At 44.5% G+C, this 25,662-nt stretch overlaps 1 protein-coding gene across 2 annotated transcripts in view; it reads right to left on the bottom strand.

The window, feature by feature from the left end:
- The window catches only part of RHOJ (ras homolog family member J), a 633,456-nt gene that overhangs the window by 38,280 nt on the left and 569,514 nt on the right, over positions 1-25,662 (bottom strand). Inside the window, exons 4-5 of one of the 2 annotated variants that reach the window (XM_069207373.1) lie at positions 17,011-17,106; positions 3,138-3,310 (exon numbers count right to left, since the gene is read on the bottom strand). In XM_069207373.1, the coding sequence (XP_069063474.1) occupies positions 3,164-3,310; positions 17,011-17,106 (243 nt within the window). In that variant the 3' untranslated portion in view covers positions 3,138-3,163. Of the gene's footprint in view, positions 1-1,517; positions 3,311-17,010; positions 17,107-25,662 lie in introns of those variants that run through there. The other variant, XM_069207372.1, reaches the window with a different exon arrangement.

Consider the following 25,662-nt stretch of genomic DNA (forward strand, 5'->3'; position numbering starts at 1 on the left):
CCTCTGCACCTGACCGGCCCTGAGCTGCTGGTGTGGTAACTTTGGGGTTGCCATGAACCCCCAACGGTGGGCTACCTTGGACCCAACTTTGAACCCTGTAAGTGCTTTACTTACCTGAAAAACTAAGAAATACTTACCTCCCCCAAGAACTGTTGTGCTTATTGCCATTTTTGCCAAAACTGTACATGCTATTGTGATGATTCAAAGTTCCTATGATACCTATGTGAAGTACCTTTCATTTGAAGTATTGATAGTAAATCTTGAACCTGTGGTTCATAAAATAAACTAAGAAAATATATTTTTCTAAATAAAAACCTATTGGCCTGGAATTGTCTGGGAGTGTGTGTTCCTCATGTATTGCCTGTGTGTGTACAACAAATGCTTAACACTACCCTCTGATAAGCCTACTGCTCGACCACACTACCACAAAATAGAGCATTAGAATTATCTCTTTTTGCCACTATCTTACCTCTAAGGGGAACCCTTGGACTCTGTGCATGCTATTTCTTACTTTGAAATAGTACATACAGAACCAACTTCCCACATTGAGTAAGTCCAGGCCCAACTGTTTTGGGGTAATAGCAAAACTTTAGTCTAGGCCCAACTGTTCTTTGGGTAATGGGTACTTACACGTTAATATCAACATTCAAGTACAATATTGGATAAAGACGGCAATGGGAATCGTTAGGCACTGAGTTTTTTTTTTATAGGCAGCCATTTAAATGGTCGGACACAGAATGTATACGTTTATCGGCATAAAACAGTGTTTATTGTACATGCGTTCATGCCTTACAGACCACTTCCCCTAAAAAGGCCACATATCGAAAATAAAGATGCCATTTGTTTTTTCCTCAAGAGCGTCCGTTTTTACTTCCGTTCAGATGATTTGAAACACTTTGAAGTCTAGCGGCCAGATATCTAAAATGTTTCTCCAGATATCTAAAATGTTTTTCGGTTGGAAGGCGACATGTGCATGGAAAAAGATGTACATTGCACATGTGGTAAGTTACACCTGATGTACAAAGGTGTAAGCACTTGTTTATGTCTGTGAAATATGAGTATGTAACACAAGTATGCACTTGATATTTTAGCTGTGGCTATGCATGTGAGTGTTTACCGAATAGAGTCAGGGAAGTTGCTAGGGAACTCCCAGTTATGTAGTTTTAACACCCAGTCAGACACAACTTAGAGTTCACAACCATTATCAAATGCATTTCCTCAAACTTAAAATTCTGAAATACCTAGCTGTGCATGTTAAAAACAGTGCCTGAAAATTTCCCAATTACCGCAGTTTTAGATGGGCAAGAGACATAGGAAAAAGGATATATATTGTAAATAATAACTGTAAATTGCATTTATATAGCGCTTACTGCCTCGTTGAGGCTTTGAAGCGCTTTTCGGCGGGTAGCACACTAGTCCAGAACTCCAGGTTAGAGTTTTTGTAGTTAGTAAATTAGCAAAATACATTAAACTGCATATAGGAAGGAATTTAAAAATCAAATTAAAAATGTGCCTGATTTCGTAAACTTAAACCTGTTTATTTTATACATTAAATTACATAGGATAAGAAAAAATGCAGAGCGTTTTTATTCATGAACACCAGACATTACTCCTGTTTCTCCAGACAGTTATAAGTTATGTATTGGTCGGAGTATTTAAATGATACAAATAAGAGTAACTCAGAAACAAATGTAGGCATAACTTATGACTCACATGTTTCCCCTGTCTTCTTGAACTAGGCCTTATGGTCACGTCATAACGCTAGCCTTCCGACCTACATTTTCTCCGGGCCCAAGAGACGGGTGTATGGATACAGTGCTTCCATATAGGCTCACATTTGTACGTATGTCACTCACGATACATGTGGTCCTCTTGAAGCCATCACATCGGTGCTTAATTTGTTTAAAAAATAATAATAATACGTGCTTGGACCCTCGACAGGACGCCACTGCAGCTTGCATCGCCAATTGCCCCTGACAGCGCTGCCGATGGCAGTACCAACGCAATTACTAACCATCACACGCTAACAGGAGTGACAATTTAGCCTGTCCCAGGCCTCAGAGCTATAAGAATGGCTTGTGTGGCAGTCAATAGTCGTTTTTAATGTATATCGATTACATAAACAACGGTTGTGCTGATCTCTAAATTAGACAGGCAGAGATCCATCTGACAGTCTGGTAAAAGCTCTGGTGTTGACAAAATTAAGTGTTAGTGCCGAGCACCGGAAACCACAGGCTCAAATTAAGCAGTGGCTCAGAGGCAACTTCACTCAGCAAACGTTTCACATGCTTTTTGTTGTATTCACCACTCTTGCTATGCTTTGAAATCAAGATATTCACTAGCAGCGTCTTAGAGGAATGAGTTTTTATGTTAAATTCCAGACTTGCTTTCACATAATGTGGACAGTCTCTGCATACGCGTGCTTATTACAGAAAACATCCAATATAAAACTTATACATCTACACAGATATCATACACTCTTTGAAATGCTTCTGTGCTCCCAGAAATCTATCAGCCCTTGATTTAAAATAGCTAATAAAACAGAAGGCAGCATTCGATTTCCATGGGTGACACACAGATGTAAGTGTGAACACACCATCTTGTGAAACTTAAAATTTAGGTCCAGTTACTTTTAGTATTATGTAAGTTGTCAAATATGTCTGGAATGTAATAAATATAACCTAGAATACTTATTGTATCGAAGTAATTCATAAATTGTGTGCTTTTCACCCAGTTGTGTTAAGCATACCGAGGATGTACCAACCGACTTTTTTTTTTTTTGAGGGGTCATCAAAGCACCATTATTGCAACAGTATTAGCAGAAGGAGGTCTGGTTTAAGCCACCTGGCATTTTTGTTTCTTCTGATGTGTAGAAGACAACGCAACAAATCTGGCCTGGGTCTCAAAAGTAATTAATGGGAAAATAAAATTCCAATTACATATCTAACATATTGTAGTTTGAGGGTTTCACAGATTGAAGGCAGCCTGGATTAATGAGGGCGCTCCATACTGGTCATTCTCCCCATTCAGCTTGCAGGCAGCAGCGTGCCCTCTTCGGCATTCAGCCATTGTTGCCGCAACCTGTTGTAGCAGGCACATTTCTCGGCAGCGGCTCTTAAACATGTTTAATGTAGTACCGTCCTGCTGCATTCTGGGAGTTATCTCATACGATTGAACAGCACTGGTCGCAGGTCAGACGGCCCCCCTTCTTCTTCTTGGGGTGAAAAATTGTTAAAATGGCTTCATCGAACACTGTCTTGAGGCCTTTCTGCGTCAGGGCAGAGCATTCCACGTAGCACTGAGCACCAATCTGCAACACAGGAAGCGAGAAAAGAAAGTGAGAGGTGGCGGGAAATTTCACATTCGAATTAACAGATTTATGAAATATGTTGCTTTATACCTGAACTCTATCACATCATTTAAATTGATGTATATTGATGCACTGGTACCAGCAACATTTTATTTTACTATATTATAGGTTCTAGATTTATTTTAGTGTTTTATTATGAAATAGGCAACCTTCATAATTTCATTGTTATGTAATTGATAATTGGGGACTATAGGAAGTAGAGTGGCCTTTACTTGTATATGCTTCGTAACGTGTAGTTGGGCACATATTGTATGTTTGGTAAAGTCGCTGATGTGGTTGAAATTAACTGATGACATGAACAAGAAGGTCTGAAGATCCTAAAGTCTTTCAGAGAGAGTCCAAAGGCCTGATTTAGATCTTGGAGGAGACAGAACTCCATTGCAACAGTGAAATAGGGCCATATGTACGAAAGCTTTTTCCCATAGACACAGAATAGGTCAAATCCTTTCGTACATCTGGCCCATAGTTCCCTCCCGCCAAGACTAAGGTCGCTCATCCAACTTGAATGTGAACGGACCGTAGTTAGATGGTGGCAGAGACGACTCCTTCTCTGCTGTGGTCAAACTTCTCTGATGGCCCAACAGCATAAAGGCTGTCAGAGGTTTGGTTATATATTGTACACCTAAATTAGATGGGTGGACATATAGCCATTTTTCAATGTCCGTCATGGCCAGTAAAAACCTGGTGGTAAGGGGCATTTGAAAGTGCTCAATGACCCCTCGCTGTAGGAAGCAATACTCCTTTTGGATTTTCTGTTTTTAAATAATAATAAAAAAACTTGGTAAGTTTGCCTTATGACTCTGTCTTGGTTGAAAGAGCCGTACTGCAAAATTTTAATATATTGCCTGGAACCGCCATGACAACAGTTCCTGCCAATGCTAGACATTTGTTGATCTGGCCATCGGTACTGCGGCCAGTGCAATGGAATCATTTACTCCATATCCCTTGCAGAACACAGACCGGCTGCCAAATAATAAATCAGCACCAAAAGTTTGGATAACCTTAATGATAAAGAGGACCAAGTTTCAGAACGTGACTGCTAGAACGCAGAAGCTGCTGACAGCTCTCAGTGGTTTACCAATCTGAATTCCGATCTTCTCAGCAGCAAGCGTATGCCTGATATAAGGATTGGAATAGGGATACATGATGTGATGCTGGGGCAAAGCTATGAGGGAAATTTCTCTCATGTTGTTTTTGTGTGGATTTAATATTAAATACTGGCTGGGGCGGAAAGTCAGTGGAGGGTTTTGAGGAAGGTTGAGATCGACACACTTTCCCTGAGGCCACTGCCTAGTTTGGATAAACTGATATTCCAGGAGGGTGGAATACAAGTTATTAGCTTGCATATTCTTGTTTGAAGTTTATAAATGCGCCAGTCCTTGTCAGCTGCTAGTCAAGGACAATGCAGTAGCAGAATCTGCAACGCTGTTTCAACTGGATGAAGGCACATTAGTTGCCAGGTTTACATTGGAATGCATGTTAAACTACAAGACATGGGCTGGATTTACTAAAGTTGATGCTATGATGCTTTGCATGAAACAATAATAGCAATGTGTCCCCTTTTCTATTTAGCCATCTGATAACGGAGGAGTGCAAAGAAAATGATGGAGTGCATGCTTTAGGGCATACTTATAAAGTATTTACATCGCCCCTTGCACCACGCAAGAAGGCACAAGGGCGACACAACTACTAAATTCAACTTATCAAGCCACATAAGGCCACCTTGTGTGGCCCTTCATGGCTTGATAAATCGAGAGTAACGCAATGCAGCGCAAATCACTGTGTTGCGATACTCTGTCTCAGGGAGGCATTCCATGGCTGGAGCGTGTGTGTTCCCACAGATCCATCTATGGATTTTGTCACATTCTCAGATTTACCATTACTGGTATACCTGGGAATGCATAAAAAATGCTACGCCTTCCCAGGTGAGGTTTAGCGTGGAGAAATATCTGTATTTCTCCTAGTTTCTTGCTCTTTTTATGTGTGCTGCATTCTGCAGCACACATAGAAAGAGGATGATGTCTCAGAAGGTTGTTTTTTGTGCAGGAGGGTGCACAAAAAACGCCTCACTCTGCAGAGAAACAAAAGTAAACACCACCACCATGTAGAAACAAGAAGCAGGAATATGGAAGAAGACTAGTCTGACATTTGTCCTCCGTCTCTGAACACACACATAGCAAGACCAACAAGATAAAGACAAAATTTAAAGCAGTGGTCTTCAAAATTTTTAATGCTCCCCCAATGAAAAATAAATATCTGGCCCCCAACGAATTTTTCACAGTTATTCTATTAAGATGGCTTTGTTTAAATATGTATGGACTTATTTAAACATAACAGTTCTGTTACTGTTTTACAAATTAAATCAAATACATGATGGCAAACATAGAATTCTGGTCAGGGAGGCCTTACTAACCTGTAGAAGTGGGGGTGGGGATTTTGAAGAGTATTTGGAGCCCCTTCCCTTTTGACACATATTCCCTGCTTGGTTATAAATGACGACATGATAGTGATGGCCCATTACAGAGCAGTTCAGCCGCGGCCCGTCCTTTAGGGCGGAGGGGCCACACCCCCTCATCTTTTGCCCCTCATGAAGAATGTCTGTCAGGCTGAGCAAAGGTCAGCCTGACGGACACTCTTCATGTTTAGATCAGGCAGCCAGGAGCGAGACATGCGCGATTTGCGCAAACTCCTGGCTGCCTGAGCTGAACTTTGCTGGACTGAAGAGGTCACAGTTTCTATGGGCGTGACCTCTTCAGCTCAGCAAAGGTGCCTCGAGGCCCTTCCCCTCGTTGATGAGGGGAAGCGTCACCCATTGACTTCGACCTGGGCACTTCAGGTTTAAGCCCTGAAGCGCCCAGGGCGAGTGTCAATCAGTAACACCTCAACACACAGTGGGGAGGGGTCAGAAGTCTCACTGACTCCATCCCACTCTGTGACAAAGTTGGGACTGCTGGTCAGCCAGAGAGTGAAGGCAGCAGTTCCAACCCTCCTGGGACCTCCGAGCTGAAGATAAGTGTGTGTGTGTTCTAGTAAAATAAAATACATTGATGCAATGTGAATTGTGTGTAAATATTACCATTCCTGTCTGCATTGGTCTTGTGTACCAACAAATGTTTTCTGTGTATACATTCACTATAATGTATAATTCACCACAGAGTCAAAACAAAATATATACATTAGATGCCAAATATCAAACAATAATGTGCACCTGGCCTAGGTTACACAGAAACAAGTGTAGCTAAATTCTGGGGTGGTAGATGATATGATGCAGATTTCTCATTAACTGTGTGTACATCACCTCTTGTAATTCCTTGCCGTCATAGTGCAATTAACCTGGCACCACTGGAAAATATTTACCATGTCAATTATGCTGAACAAGTTTGAGAACATAAGTGTGGAAGTCAGAATGTTTTCAAACTCTAAACCTTTGCAGTGGTAAACACCTTTTTCCTTAGCTTGTCACACAAAGCTTCCATACGTCATTTGGGGTTTTTAGGACTTCAGTTCTTGGGTCAGCAAAGACGTTGTTCAGGGTCCAGTGCATGTCCAGTCGTAAACGGGCATCTGGTCATCCAGGAAACGGGGTTCTTTAGCTTGTTGTGTCTCTGTAGCCACAAAGGAAATCAGACCACTGATCCTTGGTGTCCATGGCTTTGTCCTTGGTATAGAAGGGAGCAGGTCCAGTCATTCAATGCTCCATTCAGGTTATAGCAAGTGGGGTTCAGTCCTCTTCTGAACTTCCAAACATCAAGAAAATGTTGGGGTGCCACATTTATCGCTGGCACAAGCTAGTGGGTGGGTGACTCATGGTTCCTCCCTTACCTATGGTGTAAAAGTTCCCTGTTGCAACTGTACCTACTATGACAGCAGTTCTTGTTTCCTGTACTGCAAATGATCCCATAGTGCGTCTAATTCATAAAATCTAAGGTGCAGGAAGCCAATCTACCTTGTGCAGAACCTATGTGCCCAGCCAGAAGACTCCCCAGGGAAATGGGTAGCCCCCCTCCTTTGTGGTGACTCAAAACTGACTCTGGGAAAGTTTCCCTCCCACTGGGTTTGGAGCCAGGCTGGGGCAACAAAGGTCTGCCTTCAGCATGTATCACCTTATATTTTTTGTAAAGGACAGATCCTTTAAAGTAAATAAAGCTCCTGGGTCCACCCAAACCGGTCTTCCTGCAAGGGGAATAACACCTCCCTAAATCCTGACAACTGTTTCTGCTATGGAACCAATTCTCCCACCTCACTGAGACCAAACACTGGCACTGCAGCTGTCGGTAGGCTAATACTAATTTGCCTACTGGAGGTTCAGGCAGGTAAAAGGTAAGTTTCTAAATTTTCCAAAATATCTAATAAAAATCGAACATTACCATTGGATTGAATTTTAATAAATATTAAAAATATTATTTTAATTACTTCACTTTCCTATCAAATTCACAGATTAAAGTTTATAATCTGTACTTTGACATTTGCTAGGATTCAGCTACAGCCCGTCCAGTGAAAATAGCTTTTGGAGGCTGGTCATTGGAGAAAAATGGCAACTTTAATTTTGCACATGTTCCACTTTTGAATATTAGGTGCCACACCTTGTAGGCAAAATGGCGCACTTAGGAGTGACTTCTTAATATTTGAAAGCAAGGTTGCCCACCTGCCAAAAGGGTTATTTTAACAGGTTTGACAGAAGGATTTTAGGCTGTCATAGTCAGGCTACACATGGTAGACCCAAAGCCATGTCTTACAGGGTGGCACAGTCGGGGCTGCCGTCCGCAGTTAGCGTTTCCCTTCAAGTCCCTGTGTGCTTTTTTCAAACCATATAGTAAGGACTTGTTGGCAAGGTAAATATGTCAATCAGGGATATGTCAATTTAACAATGTTTAAAGTGGGAGCACAGGTAATTTAGCCAAAATTGGGCCCAGAAAAAGGCAGAAATCTGGGTGACCATGCAGAAAATTTGGATTTTCTACACTCTCCTCAGTGTTGCAATCACTGACCTGTCCATGCCAAGACTGCCCATTTGCCTATTAGTGAGCCCCCCAGCCAACCTCACACCACTTCAGCCAGCCTCGTATACTGGATGCCATTGCCTGTCTCAGATGTGGCGCACTAGAAGAGGCAAGCCGGAGCCAATGCCTTTATGATTTATGCCCGCCAACCACACTGACTTCCTGAGTCCTCCTGAAATGAGATCATAAACATGTCCCTTGAGTCACTATGCAGTACTCAAGTTCTAATTCCTTAGCAGTGTTGCATGACTGATATATCTTTGCCAAATGCCCACTGACTGCATGCCAATCTGAGCTCTCCAGTCAGGCTCACCAGACTGCACACAAAGTCTGCTGTATTCTCTTTGTCTGAGGCTCAGTAGAACTGGCAAGTCAGGAAAGTTCATGTCAGTTCTACAATGGATGCACATCAGGTTATTTATAATCCATGACCAGGGTGAATAATTCATGATGAGGCATTAAAATTCACCATAAACAGTCCAACTATTTTATAACTTATGGTTAGTGATGACACAATCTCAGAATAAGTTTGCAGTAGGAAAGATCAAGGTATCATCTTATTCTCAAACGTACTGACAAATGCAATTGTATACATGCTGCATCATTATGTTCCATGTGTCTTTGCTTCAACAAATATAACATTAAGGGGGTCATTCCTACCCTGGCGGTCCGAGACCGCCAGGGTAGGGTACCGCGGATGCACCGCCAACAGGCTGGCGGTGCATCCAGGGCAATTCTGACCGCAGCGGTACAGCTGCGGTCAGAAACGGGAAACTGGCGGTGTCCCGGCAGTTTCCCGCTGCCCTGGGGAATCCTCCATGGCGGATTCCGACCCCCGTACCGCCATCCTGTTCCTGGCGTTTCGGCCGCCAGGAACAGGATGGCGGTATGGGGTGTCGAGGGGCCCCCGTAAGAGGGCCCCACTTTGAATTTCAGTGTCTGCTTAGCAGACACTGAAATTCGCGACAGGTGCTAGTGCACCCGTCACACCCCTTCCACTCCGCCGGCTCCATTCGGAGCCGGCTTCCTCGTGGAAGGGTGTTTCCCACTGGGCTGGCGGGCGGCCTTTTGGCGGTCGCCCGCCAGCCCAGTGGGAAACCCAGAATGAACGCCGCGTTCTTGTGACCGCGGTACGGTCTTCTGGCGGTTCCCGCTTGGCGGGCGGCTCCTGCCGCCCGCCAAGCTTAGAATCAGGGCCTAAATCTTAAATTGTCACTAAGAATTCAGTCTGAATATCTGTTAGTAAGGTGTGTTCTGTTATGAGGACAGGTTACCAATTCAACTTGCATTTTGGGATGTACCTTTTGACACTGTCAAACAATATTCTATGATGGTATTCCTTTAAAAACAAACATAAACAAACACACACTTAGACACACACACATGCATTAGGACATCCAGAAAATGTGACACACAAGGCAAGGTTCATTGCTTTTGGAAGAAAGATATGGTGGTCCACATTATTGATTTTTGGTGGCTTCAGAGCGGAGTGGAGGGAGGTGGACTCTCTGAGTTCTGCCGGTGATAAAGGAAGGGATCCAGTCCACGGCTCTGTCGCGGATTCCTGCGTTGCTGAGGCGTTTGCGTAGGGTGTGGTGGCAGACGATGTCGAACGCGACTGAGAGATTCAGGAAGATGAGGGCCCTGGTTTCACCTTTGTCCTATGTGGTTCTGATGTCATTGGTGGCGGTGATGAGGGCAGTTTCGATGCTGTGGTTGCTGCGGAATCCGGATTGGATCCAGAGTGCTGTTCTCCTCAAGGAAACGGGTCAGTTGTTTGTTGACAATTTTGTCTATGACTTTTGCCGGGAAGGGGAGCAGGGAGACGGGCCGGAAGTTCTTGAGGTCCTTTGGGTCCTCCTTAGGTTTCTTGAGGAGGGCGTTGATCTCAGCGTGTTTCCAACTCTCGGGGAAGGTGGCGAACTCGAAGGAACTGTTGATGATCTTCCAGAGTTGGGGTGCGATGACGGAGCTTGCTTTGTTGAAGATGTGGCGAGGGAAGGGGTCGGATGGTGATCCGGAGTGGATGGTGTTCATGATTTTGATGGTGTCGTTGTAGTTGACGTGGGTTCAGGAGAGCAGGAGGCTGGTGGGTGGAGAGTCTAGGGTGTCGGTGGTTGCGGGATCTGATTGCTGAAGCTACAATGGATTTCTGTGATCTTGTGGTGTAAAAAGGGGGCTAGGGAGTCGCAGAGGTCTTATGATGGCGGGATGGCATCAACGTTGTAGCCGGGGTTGGAGAGCTCCTTCACGATGTTGAAGAGCTGCTTGTGGCTCTGTGCGTTGTTGTTGATGTGTTCTTTGAAGGCGGTTCTCTTGGCAGCTCGGATGAGTTGGTGGTGTTTACGGATGGCGTTTTTGAAGGCTGTGTGGTTGTCCAGTGTCTGATCTTTGTGCCACTTATTTTCGAGTCTTCGGCATGTTTGCTTAGATTCTTGGAGGTCAGTGGTGAACCAGAAGGCCTTTCTGTTGGTGCGTCTGTTGGAAGGATTTTTGATCAGAGCAAGAGTGTTGGCATAGGCGTCGATCCATTGCCTGAGGTTGCAGGCAGCTGTGTCAGTGTCGGTGGTGTCGGTGGGTGAGTTCCGGGAGAGGGTAGTGATTAGTTGGTCTTCGGTGACCTTGTTCCATCTGCGGTGGGGAATCCGTTGTGGGTGATGGTATGTTGTGGGTTTCTCGAAGGAGAAGTGGATGCAGCGGTGGTCTGTCCAGTGGAGTTCAGTGGTGCGGCTGAAGGAGACGTTTTTGCTGGGGGAGAAAACGGGGTCGAGTGTGTGTCCTGCGGAGTGGTTGGTGTCGTGACGAGGTGTTTGCGGCCGAAGTTGGAGAGGTTGTTGAGCAGGGTGGTAGAGCTGTTATCGTTGGTGTTCTCGAGGTGGAAGTTCGAGTCCCCAAGGAGTATGTAGTATGTGGATGGAAGAGCGTGTGTGCTGATGACGTCGGTGATGAAGTTGCTGAACTGCTGTCTGGTCCGGGGGGTCTGTAAATGAAGGTCCCTCTGAGGGTGGTGTTTGGGTCAGTGTGGATCTGGAAGTGCAGGTGTTCGGCGGTGCTGAGGGTGTCTTCGGTGCTGGTCGTGATCCTGAGGGTGTTCTTGTGGAAGATGGCGATGCCTCCTCCTGGTTTGTTGGAGCGCTCCCTGCGGGTGATCTTGTAGCCGTCCGGGATGGCTATGGCGATGTCTGGCGCTGAGAAGGGGTTCATCCAGGTCTCGTTCAGGAAGGCGACGTCTGGAGAAGCTGAGTCGAGTAGATTCCAGAGTTCGACAGTGTGTTTATGGACAGAGCGGGTGTTGAGTAGGATGCATCTGAGATAGTTGCGTCCTGTCTTGGTGGGTGGGTCGTTGGTGTGGAGGCTGGTGAAGGTGCAGTTCTGGCAGGAGAAGGGTCTGTGGGTGAATTGCGGGGTGGCTTGATGGCAGGTGGGTGAGCGGCCAGTGTTGAGGATGTGGAGGGTTGTGGCGTTGTAACGAAGATGGGTGTAGTGGTGGTGGGGGGGCGACAGCCAGGGGTTCCTGCGCTGTGCGTTGTCCAGGTGCGGATGGGTGCAGACGGGCTTGTCTTTGGAGTGCCAGAGGTGCACCTGCTGCGTGCGGCTGCGCAGCGGCTGCCATTAAGTGGGGGGGAGGAGAGAACAGCTGGGTGGCGGGAGCGGGGCCAAAAACGGTGAGAAAAAAGGGGGCGGGCTGCTGGGGAAGCAGCGCCGAGAGTGCAGCGCGAGAGAGAGGAGGAGGGTATGGCCACAGGGGTAGCAGTGGCGATGGAGAGAGAGAGGTGGGAGAGTGAGAGTAAGAGAGAGAGTGCAGAGAAAAGCGCAGAAGTAAAGCAAAAGACAAAAGGGCACAGAGTAGAGCAAACAGCAAAAGCGGCAAGGGGTACAGACATGGAAGAGAGAGCACATGGAGAGAGAAGCAGAGAAAAGGAGGAGAGAGGCAGCCTAGTAGGAAAGCAGAGCTCTCCCACTAGACACCAGGGATGAGGCGCAGGTAGAAGCCTGCAGGTGGAGGAGATCCTCGAACTCCTGACAGGAGTCAGTAGTTCAGAGGAACAAGGAACGAGGGCTCTACTTAGCAGGTGGAGCTACGGGAGGCAGAGCAGTTCAATGACCAGGTCAGTGGTAGTGGAGGTATATGTAGTACAACATTGCGTACCTATAGAAACTTACCTTCACTATATGTTGTCCTTGATACTCATGACCCAATATTTGGTCTGACAATATTTTTGGTTCCAATATTCTGTCTAAACACTAACAAACCTGCTCACAATTAGCAAATATTGGCCCATTCACATACTACAAATCCCAGCAAAACATCTAATGAGAAATTCAACTGCCAACTTTCATTTTTTTCTGGAAGAAAAGAGGTGTTTTGATGGCACTGAAACAATATTACGGCAACAAGATGGTGCATATTTGGTAGTCTTCAGCTCTGTGGCGTGATTTATAATGCCCTGAATCCCTGTGCCTACTCCTTTTAAGTCTGTCAGATGTTTTTGAGTGATCCTTGAGAATTGATGCCCTTCCATAATCAGATTAATTGCATAACATTCTCCTGTTACTTCTAATAAGGGATGATTTGTAAGATGCCCTCTTATCTTCTACTTTACTCTCATAAGATGGTGGTCCAAGTGATGATTCTGTCTTGTATTGATAATGGAAAATGCTTTAAAGCAAGCCAGCTGGTATACCACAGAACTAAGAACCAGGAAACGCACATGCAAACTTCTCAAAAGGAAATGGCACACCAGCAGAGAGCCCATGGACTGAACAACTTTCAAAACCGTCCCTCAAGCAATACCACCAACTCCTGAAAAAGATGTAATAAAACACCCAGGCCAACCGCATCGAAGCAGGCTCCAACCACAGCAAGAACCTCTTTAACATCGTAAGAAAGTTCTCCTGCCCCTCAGCCACTAAAAACAACATTACCCCCTCATAGGAACTCTGCAATACCCTGGCTTCTTCCACAACAAGATCTCTACCATCTACAGGAACTTCAAACTCCAACCCAGTGTCTCCTCTGCCACCTAACCCCTTCAAATGAGGAAAACGACCACCTACTCACCACCTGGGACCTGCTCACCATGCAAGAAACCTCAACCATCATGAACAGTGCCCATTCAGGAGCACCCACGGACCCCTGCCTTCATCACATGTTCAACCTCATGAGTCAGCCAATGAGAAGAGAGCTCCCCACCATCTTCAACACATCACAACGTTCACATTCCTCAAGAAGCGGAAACATGCAGAAGTCAAGTCCCTTCTCAAAAACCCTTCTGCCAACCCCAATAAACTCAAGAACTACATCCCCATCTCTATGCTCCCCTTTCCTGCTAAAGTCCTCGAGAAGGCCATCAACTGACAGCTTACAGAACACCTGCAGTACAAGCTTCCTGACACCTCCCAATCAGGATTCCATACAAACTACAACACAGAGACTGCCCTGATTGCAGCCACAGATGACATCAGATCTCTCCTTGACCAAGGAAAGATGGCAGTCCTGCTCCTCTACGACCTATGAGCAGTGTTCAACACAGTGTCTCTCCGCAACCTAGTCAAAACACTTCACAACATTGAGATCCAAGGAGACGCCCTCAAGTGGATGGCCTCCTTTCTCACTGGAAGAACCTAGAGAATACCCCTTCTTACCTCACCTCGGAGAAGCAGAACACCATTTGCAGCGACCCTCAGCTCAACCCTGTTCAGTACCTATATGACTCCCTTGGCCAGCGTCATCAGATCGCATGGACTGAACATCATATCCCATGGTGACGATTCCCAGCTCACCCTCTATCTGTCAGATGACTCCTCCTCCACGCTGTCCAACTTCTGCGAGTGCATGACAAGTATCACAGGCTAGATGAAAGACAACTGCCTACATCTCAACACTGACAAGACAGGAGTGCTGACCTTCGGGAACAACACCTCCCCATGGAATGACACACAGTGGCCTGCTGAACTAGGACCCGCACCCGCCCTGACCGACCATGCCCACAACCTTGGTATTGGCCTGGACAATAAACTCACTCTGAAGAGAGAGATCAATGCTGTCTTGTCCACCTGCTTCCTCACCCTTCGCATGCACAACAAGATTTTCAAGTGGCTACCCATCAAATCCAGACATACTATCACACAAGCCCTGATGCCAAGCAGACTGGACTACAGCAATGCACACTAAGTAGGAATCACCTCACAACTCCCTCATCACCTACGAACCTCAGACTCTCTGCTAGAATTCAAAAAGAGACTCAAGGCTTGGCTTTTCAACTTAGCCCACTACAGCTGCACTCTCAGTGACTGTATACCCTCATGGGTGAATAGCTGTGTTATACAAATTGAGATAAATTGGATTTTGTTAAGGCTTCCACATATACCTCATTTTACAAATTGAAATTATGTATATATTTTTGACTCATCTCATGAGACTACCTTCGTGTTTCTGTACTCTAACCATCGCAAAAGCCTCCAATGGCTTCACGCAGATAAATGGTTGATAAAACTTTGTAGCTTAGATTTACAAAGGTTTTGACTGGTGCTAGTTCCCTGCAAATGTGAGCATATGTTTGTTAATTGACACAAAGGTGGGGTTGTGTTGAATTTGTTGGTCTATCTTTATCCACATCCATCCATTGATTTGTGTATAAACCTTCTCTATTTTATCCATCTGTTCATACAGGTAACCGTACTGATGCATCCATCGCTCATTCACCCACAAACTAATATGTGCATAAGCACATCTATATGTGCTATCTGTTTATTTTCATGGGTGCATTTATATTTTGGGGCTGCAAGATTCTGTTAGTGTAAAAGAAAGGATAGAACAAGGTGATGGCAGAGGTGTAGTAATAGATAGAAGAGACCATCCTTCCACTCATTTATTCTCCTGAACACATACTTTTATCTTTACATTTATCAATCATTTGCCATTAACATGCATCAATGTATTTATTCACCTACATTCATTAATGTAGCCATCCATCACCCCGCACCCATTCCCCTAAGCTCCCTCCATCCATCCATCCATCCACCAACCCACCCACTCATGTATTCATTAACTGATCTCATACACACACATGCACATACACATAACCCTTCCTCCACACACTCACCTACTTCAATCTTCAACGTAATCAATCAATCAAGCAAGATTCATAAAACTCAGCTAATCACCTGTGAGGGTGTCCAGGTACCGAGGTCCAATTTGCTCAGGTGGCATCAGTTGTATAGTCAGGTCTTGAGTCCCTTTCTGACTTCCTGAAGAGGGTGATAGAGGGGGATGCTTTTTCCAGGGCTTCTAGGCAAGGTAGGAGGAGGAGCATCCTCCGTTGTTGCTTCAGCGGATGTGGTGGGTGTGAGCGAGGGAGTGGGAGTTGGGTCACAGAGTCTGGGGGTTGGTAGAAGCTTATGAAGTGGTTGAAGTATATCAGTCCTTGGCTGTGCAGGGCTTTTTAGGCATGAGTATGAATCTTGAATTTGCATCTCTTGTCGACGGGGAGCCAATTATAGTTTCCTCAGATGAAGGGGTGATGTGGGTCCGTCTGAGGAGGTCGAAGATGAGATGGCCACTGACGTCTGAATGGTCTGCTGTCTCTTCAGGAGGTGTGTGGTGATTCCTGCCATAGTCCAGGAGGCTAGTGATGAGGGCTTGAGCGATGGTTTGTCTGGTGGAGACTAGGAGCCATTAGAAGATGTTTCAAAACGTGCAGTACGAGGAGGCAGGCAGAGGAGACTGCATTTATCTGGTTCTTCATGGTGAGTTTGCTGTCCTGGATGATGCCAAGATTCAGGGCGTGGTCTGTGGGGGTGGGAAAAAGTCCCAGTTCAGTGGGCCACCAGGAGTTGTTCCATGGGGAGGTGTTGTTCCCGAAGATCAGTACTTCAGTCTTGCCTTGCTTGAGGCAGTTATTTTACATCTAGTCGGCAACGCTGGTCCTGCACCGGTGGAAGTTGGCCCTCATGGGCCTTCTCATCCATCACCCTTTATCTAAACTTTCTACCCCTTAGCCAAACCTGTTCACCAATTTACATTTCTCACCCATACAGGCATTCATTCATCAAAGCACCCCTCCATTCGTTCATACCACCTCACCCATAGATCCACCTCTGTAAGCCCACATAATCAACCATTTATTGAACAAACCTCGTGCATCAACTCATTAATTCGTAATACACTCATGCATCCTTCCATCATGTTATGCTTCTAAACCTTCTCTTGTCAAAATATATGTTGTTTGTGTATAGCTTCATCTGCCGTTGTTGTCTGTGTGTGGATGGATGTCCGAATATCTGTCATCCTTATGTGCAATGCTGCCTTTATTGTTAGATGCGTGCAAGGCCGAGTACATTGGACATATACGTGTCGGTTTGGGAGAACAGTTATGCCTGTTGGTGCATTGCTCTGTGGGTTGCATATGTGAATATGCGACTGTATTTTGCTCCTCTGTTTGACAGACAATGGTAAGAACTGTGACTTATTCGATTCTTCGGTACTAGTTGCTTAAATTGGGTGGTTCACTGATCTTCAAGAGTGTTTTTTTCCCCGGCTTCATGAGTACGCTTGCAAGTCGTAGAATAAAACTACTGAATAGAGGTGTGCGCCTAAGGTCGCACATTACACAGCCTTAGAGCGTCTAAGAAACGTACCTGTTTCGCCAGTTTTATTCCTTGCTCGTATGTGATTGGTTTCTCTTTCATGTACAGCAGACGAGACAATGTCTTAGGATCATCACGGAGATCAATCTGTCAAGAAACACATAAAGTAATATTTTACAGCGTGAGCAGGCAGAGTTATGTCGATTAATGCTTGCAGGCATTCCCTACTGAATAATGTGTCATCATGTTGGTGTGATACATTCTTGCATTCTCTCACTTCCAATACAGGTAATGACCCTTAAACAAGTGATAGAAGCCTATCGGGTTGTTATTTATGTTTTTTGCTCCTTTATGAAGCAGGAGGCAACGCCACAGCTGCATAACTCAGCAAGAAGCTCATTTTTTGTTGAAGCCTCAGAAATCAAACACAGGACACAAACAACGCAATATTTTTTTATACTTGAAGCTGCTTTCTTAAAAGTCATTGTAAAATGAGAGAAAGCTTGTCCCCCGGCAACAAAGCGATTACACATCTGGAAATACAAAGAATATTATTTTTAAAATGTTATTATATTATATATATTATTATATATTATATATATAATAATATATATATATATAATATATATATATTATATATATATTATATATATTACATTATATGCTCCTTTTGCTGCTTTTCTTGCAATTTTCATTTCGATAAAATAAAATTACAAAATTGAAAAAAATACATTTATATTTCAGCTTTAAAGACTGTCCTATATCTCTTTCAGTTGAGTTGGAAAATGTACAAAGTTCACAATGTTAGATAGTGGATCAAGCTTCCCTGCTGAATAACCAAAATGGCGGTAAATAAAGGTACACTGTTCCAAGGCTTCACTGGTTTAATAGGAGACCTGAACTATCAGGAGCAAGAGCCCTCATGCATCACAATGGATGACAAGCATCATCATCGGGAGGTGCTCCTCACCAAGCCGGCACTGCAATGCTTGGTGGGCTCCCCGAAGGGGGCTCTTATGCCGTGTTGCTCAACTAGAGTAAGCGAGGTAGTTTACGCTAGGAGTAGAATACTGGAGAGAGCAAGTGACAGTTAAAATTGGTTATTCATCATACCTAAACATCAAAAACTTTAATCAGTACAGGGTCGATGAAGACCAAGGTTAAAAAGAAAAAATACAAGATATATGAGTGTAGAGATGAGCTATAATTTACATAGCTCCTCTACATATCAAGGCCTTGATATGTAGAGGAGCTATGTAAATTATAGGTAATCTCTACACTCATATATCTTGTTTGCTTTGGAGAGTCATTCGAGCATTGTACTCTTTTTAGAACCCTCATTTTTTCTTTTTAACCTTGGTCTTCATCGACCCTGTGCCGGCTTGGTGAGGAGCACCTCCCGATGATGATGCTTGTCATCCATTGTGATGCATGAGGGCTCTTGCTCCTGATAGTTCAGGTCTCCTATTAAACCAGTGAAGCCTTGGAACAGTGTACCTTTATTTACTGTATTATAATTGGGAGATTGTACACTGGACCACATAACCTCCCGGTCCCTCCTTTTTTCTTTTTTTTTCTTGTACAGTAACCAAAATGGCGTCCACCAAGGGTGGATCAAACAGTGTTGGATCTCATGTACTGAAAATCAGTGGCGGCTGCTACTCAACGGGAGTGGCAGGATGGGGTTTAAAAAAATAAATTACAAATTAAAAACACCTTTACCATAGGGAGAGACGGTTCCATCTCTCCTTTGTCCTCTTTCCTGACTCCTGGCAGCATGGAAGCACACAGGCTCCTGGACTCCCCTAAGCCAATCATGACACTGCTGTTGCCAGCATGACAGCATCGTCGTGATTGGTCTGAGAGGCCTGGTTCGGTGCTCAGACAGGGAGTGGGAGCCTGTGCATGTTTTCCCGTTGACTGTGCAATACAGTCGGGTGGAGAAATGCTAAGGGTGCGTGACTGTTTGGCTGGCCCAACAAGACCGGCCAAACGGTCCTGCACACTTATGGTGCACATACCCCTCCTCCCTGTGAGGTAGTCCAGCCCCAACCCGCCATAACCTGGCTCCCGAGGAAAAATAAAATGATAATGACATTGCATTATTATTTTCTTTTTTTGCACTGCAAAAAGCAGTGGGGTGCTGCTCCTCCGCCTTAGCCACTGCTGAAAATAGATTCAGTAAAAGTGGTCGCAATTTGTGCACTGTCTTTTACCAAAAGTATTTGTGTTTTGCAAACCAACTTAATTACTAATAAGTTGGTTCATGACGTACTGAATCATAGTAGGTCTCAATGCCACCTACCTAGTAAATATTAATGAGGTATAGGCATGGTGGCCTGCAGGGGTCAGCAGGGACCCCTTCCCATTTGTAAATAGATTTCCACCTCCTTTGAGATATCATTAAAATATTCATGTTTTGTGACCGAATTTCTAATTTCATTTAACAACTCTGACAACCTTTTCCGAATAGGTTATTACATTTCTAAAAGGGTTTCAGCGTTTATAAACTCTCTGATTTAACAAATCAGAGGGTTTGCAAATGCAAAAACCTTTTGTACATGAGGCCTGTTGTGCCTTGATTGTGTCTGGAATAGGGATGTGAGGAAATTCAGTATACTTGTGACAACTTTATTTATTTTTAATATATAGCATGACGAACACTTCTTTTTGCAACAAATTTCACCTGCATGCAAAGTTTGAGCTGCAAAGTTTGTCACCTTCACTGAAATTTACTTTCACAGTTATAACTTTGGCCACCCAAATGTAAAGATTTATTAGCATTTGTGCAACGCTGCATGAAAATCCGCTGTACAGGTGAGTAAAATTGTGCAGTTATATTTACAATGCATCGCAAGTCAATGGCATCGTCAATCATGCAAGCACTTATACAAAGTGCTCTCATGATACTCAATGCCATTTAGTGATGCACCATGGCGCAAAGGCTGTAGAGGGGTATCTCTGTGACTTTAGTACTCAAGGTGTACCCTCAAGTACAACTGCCTACATACAGATAACCACCCAAGAATAAATTGGGTAATATGTGCACTTTTTGAGATTGTTATATGGATTATATGTTTAAATATCACGCAATGACACTCAACTCAACTACTGAACATTAGTTGTGCCTTTTCTTCATTTGTCTTAGTTGTGCTAATTTTCATGACTTTAGTATATATGGGTTTGCATTGTCTCCTAAGGAGGTTTATGCAATTTCCACCTAGTTATGCTCGCTTGCTTCTATAATCAGACATTAGATTCTACACAACATAATGCTATTTAGGACTGCACTCATGGAAACGTTTGGCACAAAATACATCTGTGCACAATGGTTAAGCAACGCATTGTTCATACTGTAGGAAAGTACAATCTTTCTTGACAAGTTACCCCAAATTTCTGCCTGATTTGTCAATGTGTTTTGATTGTGACAGTGGGATCCTGCTAGTCAGGACCCCGGTGCTTATGGTTTGTGGCCTATATGTCAGTGTGTTTTACTGTCCTGTCAGTATGCTTAACTGTGTCACTGGAGTCCTGTTAATCAGAACTCCAGTGCTTATGCTCTCTCTGTTACCAAATCTGTCACTAGTGACTACATATTCCACTCCAGTTTGGCATACCTGACCCCCCTTCTAAGTCCCTAGTATATGGTACCTAATTACCCAGGGCATTGGGGTTCCAGGAGATCCTTATGGGCTGCAGTATTTCTTTTGTACTCATAAGGAGCTTACACAAACACTTCACTAGTGTAAGCACTATTTCACAACCATTTTCACTGCACCAGGTAACTTATAAGTCACCTGTATGTCTACCATTCATACCCTGAAGGCTAGGTGCAAAGTTACTGTGTGTGAGGGCACCCCTGTACTGGCAGAGGTGCCCCCACGCAGTCCAGGACCAATTTCCCAGACTTTGTGAGTGCGAGCCACGATTATAAGCGTGCAATACATATATGTCAATACATATATGTTGCTTCACAATGGTAACCCCAAATATGGCCATGTAAGATGTCTAGGATTGTGAAATTCTAGACCCAATCCTATTCTGGTGTTGGGGGGCCTATCCCATGCACCCTGGGGGCTCCACCATGGACCCCCAGTACTGCCAAACCAGCTCTCTGAGGTTTCCACTGCAGCCCCAGCTGCTGCCACCACACAGACAAGTTTCCGCCCTCTGGGGGCTTGAGCAGCTCAATCCCAGGGAGGCAGAAAAATGCATTTCCTTTAGGAGGGGGGTGTTACACCCTCTCCCTTTGGAAATAGGTATTACAGGCATGGGAGGGGTATCCTCCTAGAGCCTCTGGAAATGCTTTGAAGGGCACCGATGGTGCCCTCCTTGCATAATCCAGTCAACACCGGTTCAGGGACCCCAGTCCCTGCTCTGGCGCAAAACTGGACAAAGGAAAGGGGTGTGACTACTCTCCTGTCTATCACCACTCCAGGGGTGGTGCCCAGAGCTCCTCCAGAGTGTCCCTGGGTTCTGCCATCTTGTTTTCAGGATGGTCAGGGCACTCTGGGAGCATCTGAGTGGCCAGTGCCAGCAGGTGATGCCAGAGGCCCCTCCCGATAGGTGCTTACCTGGTTAGGTGACCAATCCCCCTCTCAGGGCTATTTAGGGTCTCTCCTCTAGGTGTTTTCTCAGATTCAGCTCCAGCAGGAATCCTCTGCAACCTCTACTTCAGCTTCTACCATCAGATCAACCGTGGAACTGCTGCAGGAACTCTACAACAGCAACAAAGTATCCAAGAAGGCTACTGCAACTCCAGCTCCTGCCAGCAACTGCAACAGTTTCCAGGTTGTGCACACTCTGAGGACTGCCTGTCTTCATCCTGCACCAGAAGAGTTGAAGGAATCTCCTGTGGAGTGACGGAGTCACTTCTCTGCTTCAGCAGACACCTCACTGCAGCAACGACTGGTACTCTGGGTCCCCTCTCCTGATGACGAGCATGGATCCTGGAACACAGGTGGTAGACCCAAGTGACCCAGACTGTCCAAAGGTCCAACTGTCCAAATTTAGTGGAGGTAAGGGCTTGCCTCCCCGAGCCAGACAGTACCCCTGTGCACTGCATGTTTTGCAGCTCCTAGGGCTTCTGTGTGCTTCTCCAAGAGCTCCTTCATGCACAGCATAGCCCAGGTCCCCAGCACACCATCCTGTCATGCTCAGCTTCCTAAGTTGTTCTCCGGCAGCGTGGGATCCCTTTGTGTAGTGCTGTGATGACCGTGATTTGCAAGTCCTTTGTCCCCATGTCCTGGGACTACTGTGGGTGCTGCCTGGTCTTCTGAGGGCTCTCTGAAGTGCTGAAAGCCCTCTCTGTCTCCTCAGTCTGAGTTGAGACCTCCAGGTCCCTCCTGGGTCCAGTTATCTACTTTTCCCGTGAAACGCATCTTATGCGTGAGCCAAGGCTTGTTGGTGGAATCCAGTGACGAAAACCAGCCTGCATTCTTCTACTTGACATGGGCCATCTCTTGCACCAAGCAGGAACCCACAGATGTCTTCTTTGGTGCATTTCTGACTTTTTCTTCCAACCGGAGAATCCACTTTTGCACCTTCATTCAGGTTAGCAGAGGCTCCTGCTCTTCCTGGACTCTTCAGCTCCTCTTGGACTTGGTCTCCTCTCTCTACACGACTTCAGGTCCAGGAATCCATCATTGGTGTCTTGCAGTCTTGCTTGGTTTTTGCATAATTCTTTATCATGACTTCTAGTGTGTTCTGAGGAAACTTACTGTACTTTACTCCTGTTTTCCTGGGCTTTGGAGTAGGGTACTTTACTTACCTTTGGTGTTTTCTTACACTCCCAGTGCCCCTCTACACACTTCTCTTGCCTAGGCAGGAAACTGACTTTCGCATTCCACTATTTCAGTATATGGTTTGTGTTCCCCCCAGGCCCATTGTAACCTATAGTTATTTTCACTATTTGCACTATTTTATGAATGTTTACATACCTGATTTTGGTTACTAGTGTATATTTTATGTGTAATACTTACCTCCTAAAGGAGTATAGCCTCTAAGATATTTTTTGCCTGGTGTCACTAAAATAAAGTACCTTTATTTTTTATAACACTGAGTATTGTATTTACTGTGTGTAAGTACTGTGTGACTACAGTGGTATTGCAAGAGCTTTGCATGTCTCCTAGTTCAACCTTGGCTGCTCTGTCTACAGCTACCTCTAGACAGCCTGACTTCTAGACACTGACTACATTTCACTAATAAGGGATAATTGGATCTGGTGTAAGGTGTAAGTACCTTTGGTACCCACTACAAACCAGGCCAGCCTCCTACACGTACTACATAGTTTCACCTAAAAGTCAAAAAATGTTGGTAAATTTGGACCGTAGTCTGGATTTGGATTGCTTTTCCATATCTGAAGATAAAAACCCTCTTGTTAGTTAAACAAAACCATGCTCTGGATTTTTAAGAGAAGGTCGGTTTAGTTAATGACTTTTAGGAAGTTTGAAAAAACATCAGTGTTGAATAGCGTGCAGCAATGATGCAAGTGCGCTACTGATAAAAACATGTTTCCGTTTACCTGAAAATTACATCTTGCTAGAATCTAAACCTTTACTACCTCAAACATTTTCAGTTCCAAATTTCTGTTTTAATCCTATGGCACCCACAGACATAGAAAGTATTTTTGTAATGCAATACAATGCATGAACCCTTGTGAATAATACTGGCATGTTTTTTGCCTTTATCCCTCAAAGCTATTGTCATAAAATGCTCTGCACGACTTTAGTAGAATATACTGTAGACTCTTAGAAATTGATTAAAATGAAGGCTGCTGCTCTTATCAAATGATCACATTTATTGGCTTAGTGCCATTCAATAACTTTTTACAGGTCAGTTTCATGTCTGTTAATCGATATTGTTAAGGAAATGCTGTAATCCTCCATATCCTCACATCAATTGCCCTTTGCTCTGAAGGGCTGCTCAGTAAAAGCTCATGAAGACCTTGCTTCATATTTACCAATCAAATGTTTGCTGGTTGTAAAAACTACAGAAACATGTTCTCAATAAAATGACAGTATGTAAATATGCATTGAAGAAAATATGTCTTTCTTTAACGTGATAACTTATATACATATATATATTTATTTTGGAAAGTAAAAATACAGTTTACATGCATTAGCTAGTTACATAACACCCATTACTCAAACACATACAGGAGAGTTCAGTTCATGGATGCATTCAAAGTTTAATGAAGAGAGTCTATTACCAACTCTTACTTCACAGAACATGTCAGGCCATCCAATGATACCTCAGAGAACTGTTTCAGGATTACTAGTATCTGTTATTACCTTAAATCGCACAGACCATGCTGTATAAAATTTAAGGAGACACTAAGGGGCAGATTTATACTTTTTCACATAAAACTGAGTTAGCCAAGTCCAGTCCTCATCACTGGACAGAAGCAGCAGGCCAACACAGCAGAGCAAGTAGCAAAGTGGCAGTCCATCCTACAACAGAAGCAGTAGGCCAACACAGCAACACAGTTGTAGAGTAGCAGTCCCTTCTGGCAGCACAGCAGTCCTTTGTCTTGGGAGAGTGTCCTTGGTTTCAGTAGAATCTGATCTGGTGGGGTCTGTGGTCCAGTATGTGTACTTGGTGCCCTGGATCGGGAAGGTGGGAGAAACTTCCAGACCTTCCTTTGAAGTCCACAAGGCCCATGTCCAGCCCTCCCTGGACCCAGACACTCTACAGGGGTTTATGCAGCCCTTTGTGTGAGGAGAGACACAGCCCTATTCAGGAAAAAGCCCCATCAACCAGTCAATAGCCCATCAGCCCTGTGATGGGCCATCAAGATGCAAATGTTGCACCCAAACTCCCTTTGTGTGTGACTGTCTAGAGGGAATACACAAAGCCCACCTGCCACCAACTCCAGATGTGTATTCAGACCTTTTATGGTTCTGTGCCTGCAGTTGCTGTCACTGAATCCATATCTAGAAGCTCTACTAGAGAGGGCCTGGTCCCTTTCAGGGTTTCCTATTGTGTCATTTTCTTTCTTATGGTTGGTATGAGGGCTATGAGTCCCTTTATCTGTACTTTTATTTCTGACATTTAGTTGTATTGGCTGTTGTGGTTAATGGCTAATAATGCCCTGACAATAATTGATTGGGTCTTTTCTATCTGTTCTGTGGATAAGCTAGACTCTGGGGCTACCTACAGCAGGGTTGTGAAAGTAGGTTTAATATTGAAGAGTATTTAGATGGGCCGTTTTCACATTTAAAGATGGCCGCCACAGTTACTACATTGGTCATGTGACATGTGACTACCTGAATGCTCTGTCCTAGGGAGACAGACAGCGTGTGGATCTTACTAAGATGGACTGAGCTGATGGCCCAGTTGGATATTTTATTTATTAACTTACTGAGGTCGACAACAGTATGCTTACCGTAATTACAACAGTTTCCAAACTCAGGATATTAGTTAGCCATTTTTACCAGTTTAAGATTGCCACCATACTCACTGGAATGCCCACATGACCTTTCACTTCCTTATTTAAACTCACCGGGAAGGCCAGCAATGTTTGATTCTGACTCGCATGTGTTGAGCGGATGTGGATGGAGATAGGCGCAAGCGGTCCCATATTTAAAAGGTATGAGTACACTGCAATGGAGGCAGAGTTTTTCTAGAGTTTATGTTGTATGACTGTTAAGCAATTCTAATATTTTAATCTTTGTAGATTTGTTTACCTGGGCTTGTAGGTTT

This window comes from Pleurodeles waltl, chromosome 9, assembly GCF_031143425.1.
Source record: "Pleurodeles waltl isolate 20211129_DDA chromosome 9, aPleWal1.hap1.20221129, whole genome shotgun sequence".
Lineage (NCBI taxonomy): Eukaryota > Metazoa > Chordata > Amphibia > Caudata > Salamandridae > Pleurodeles > Pleurodeles waltl.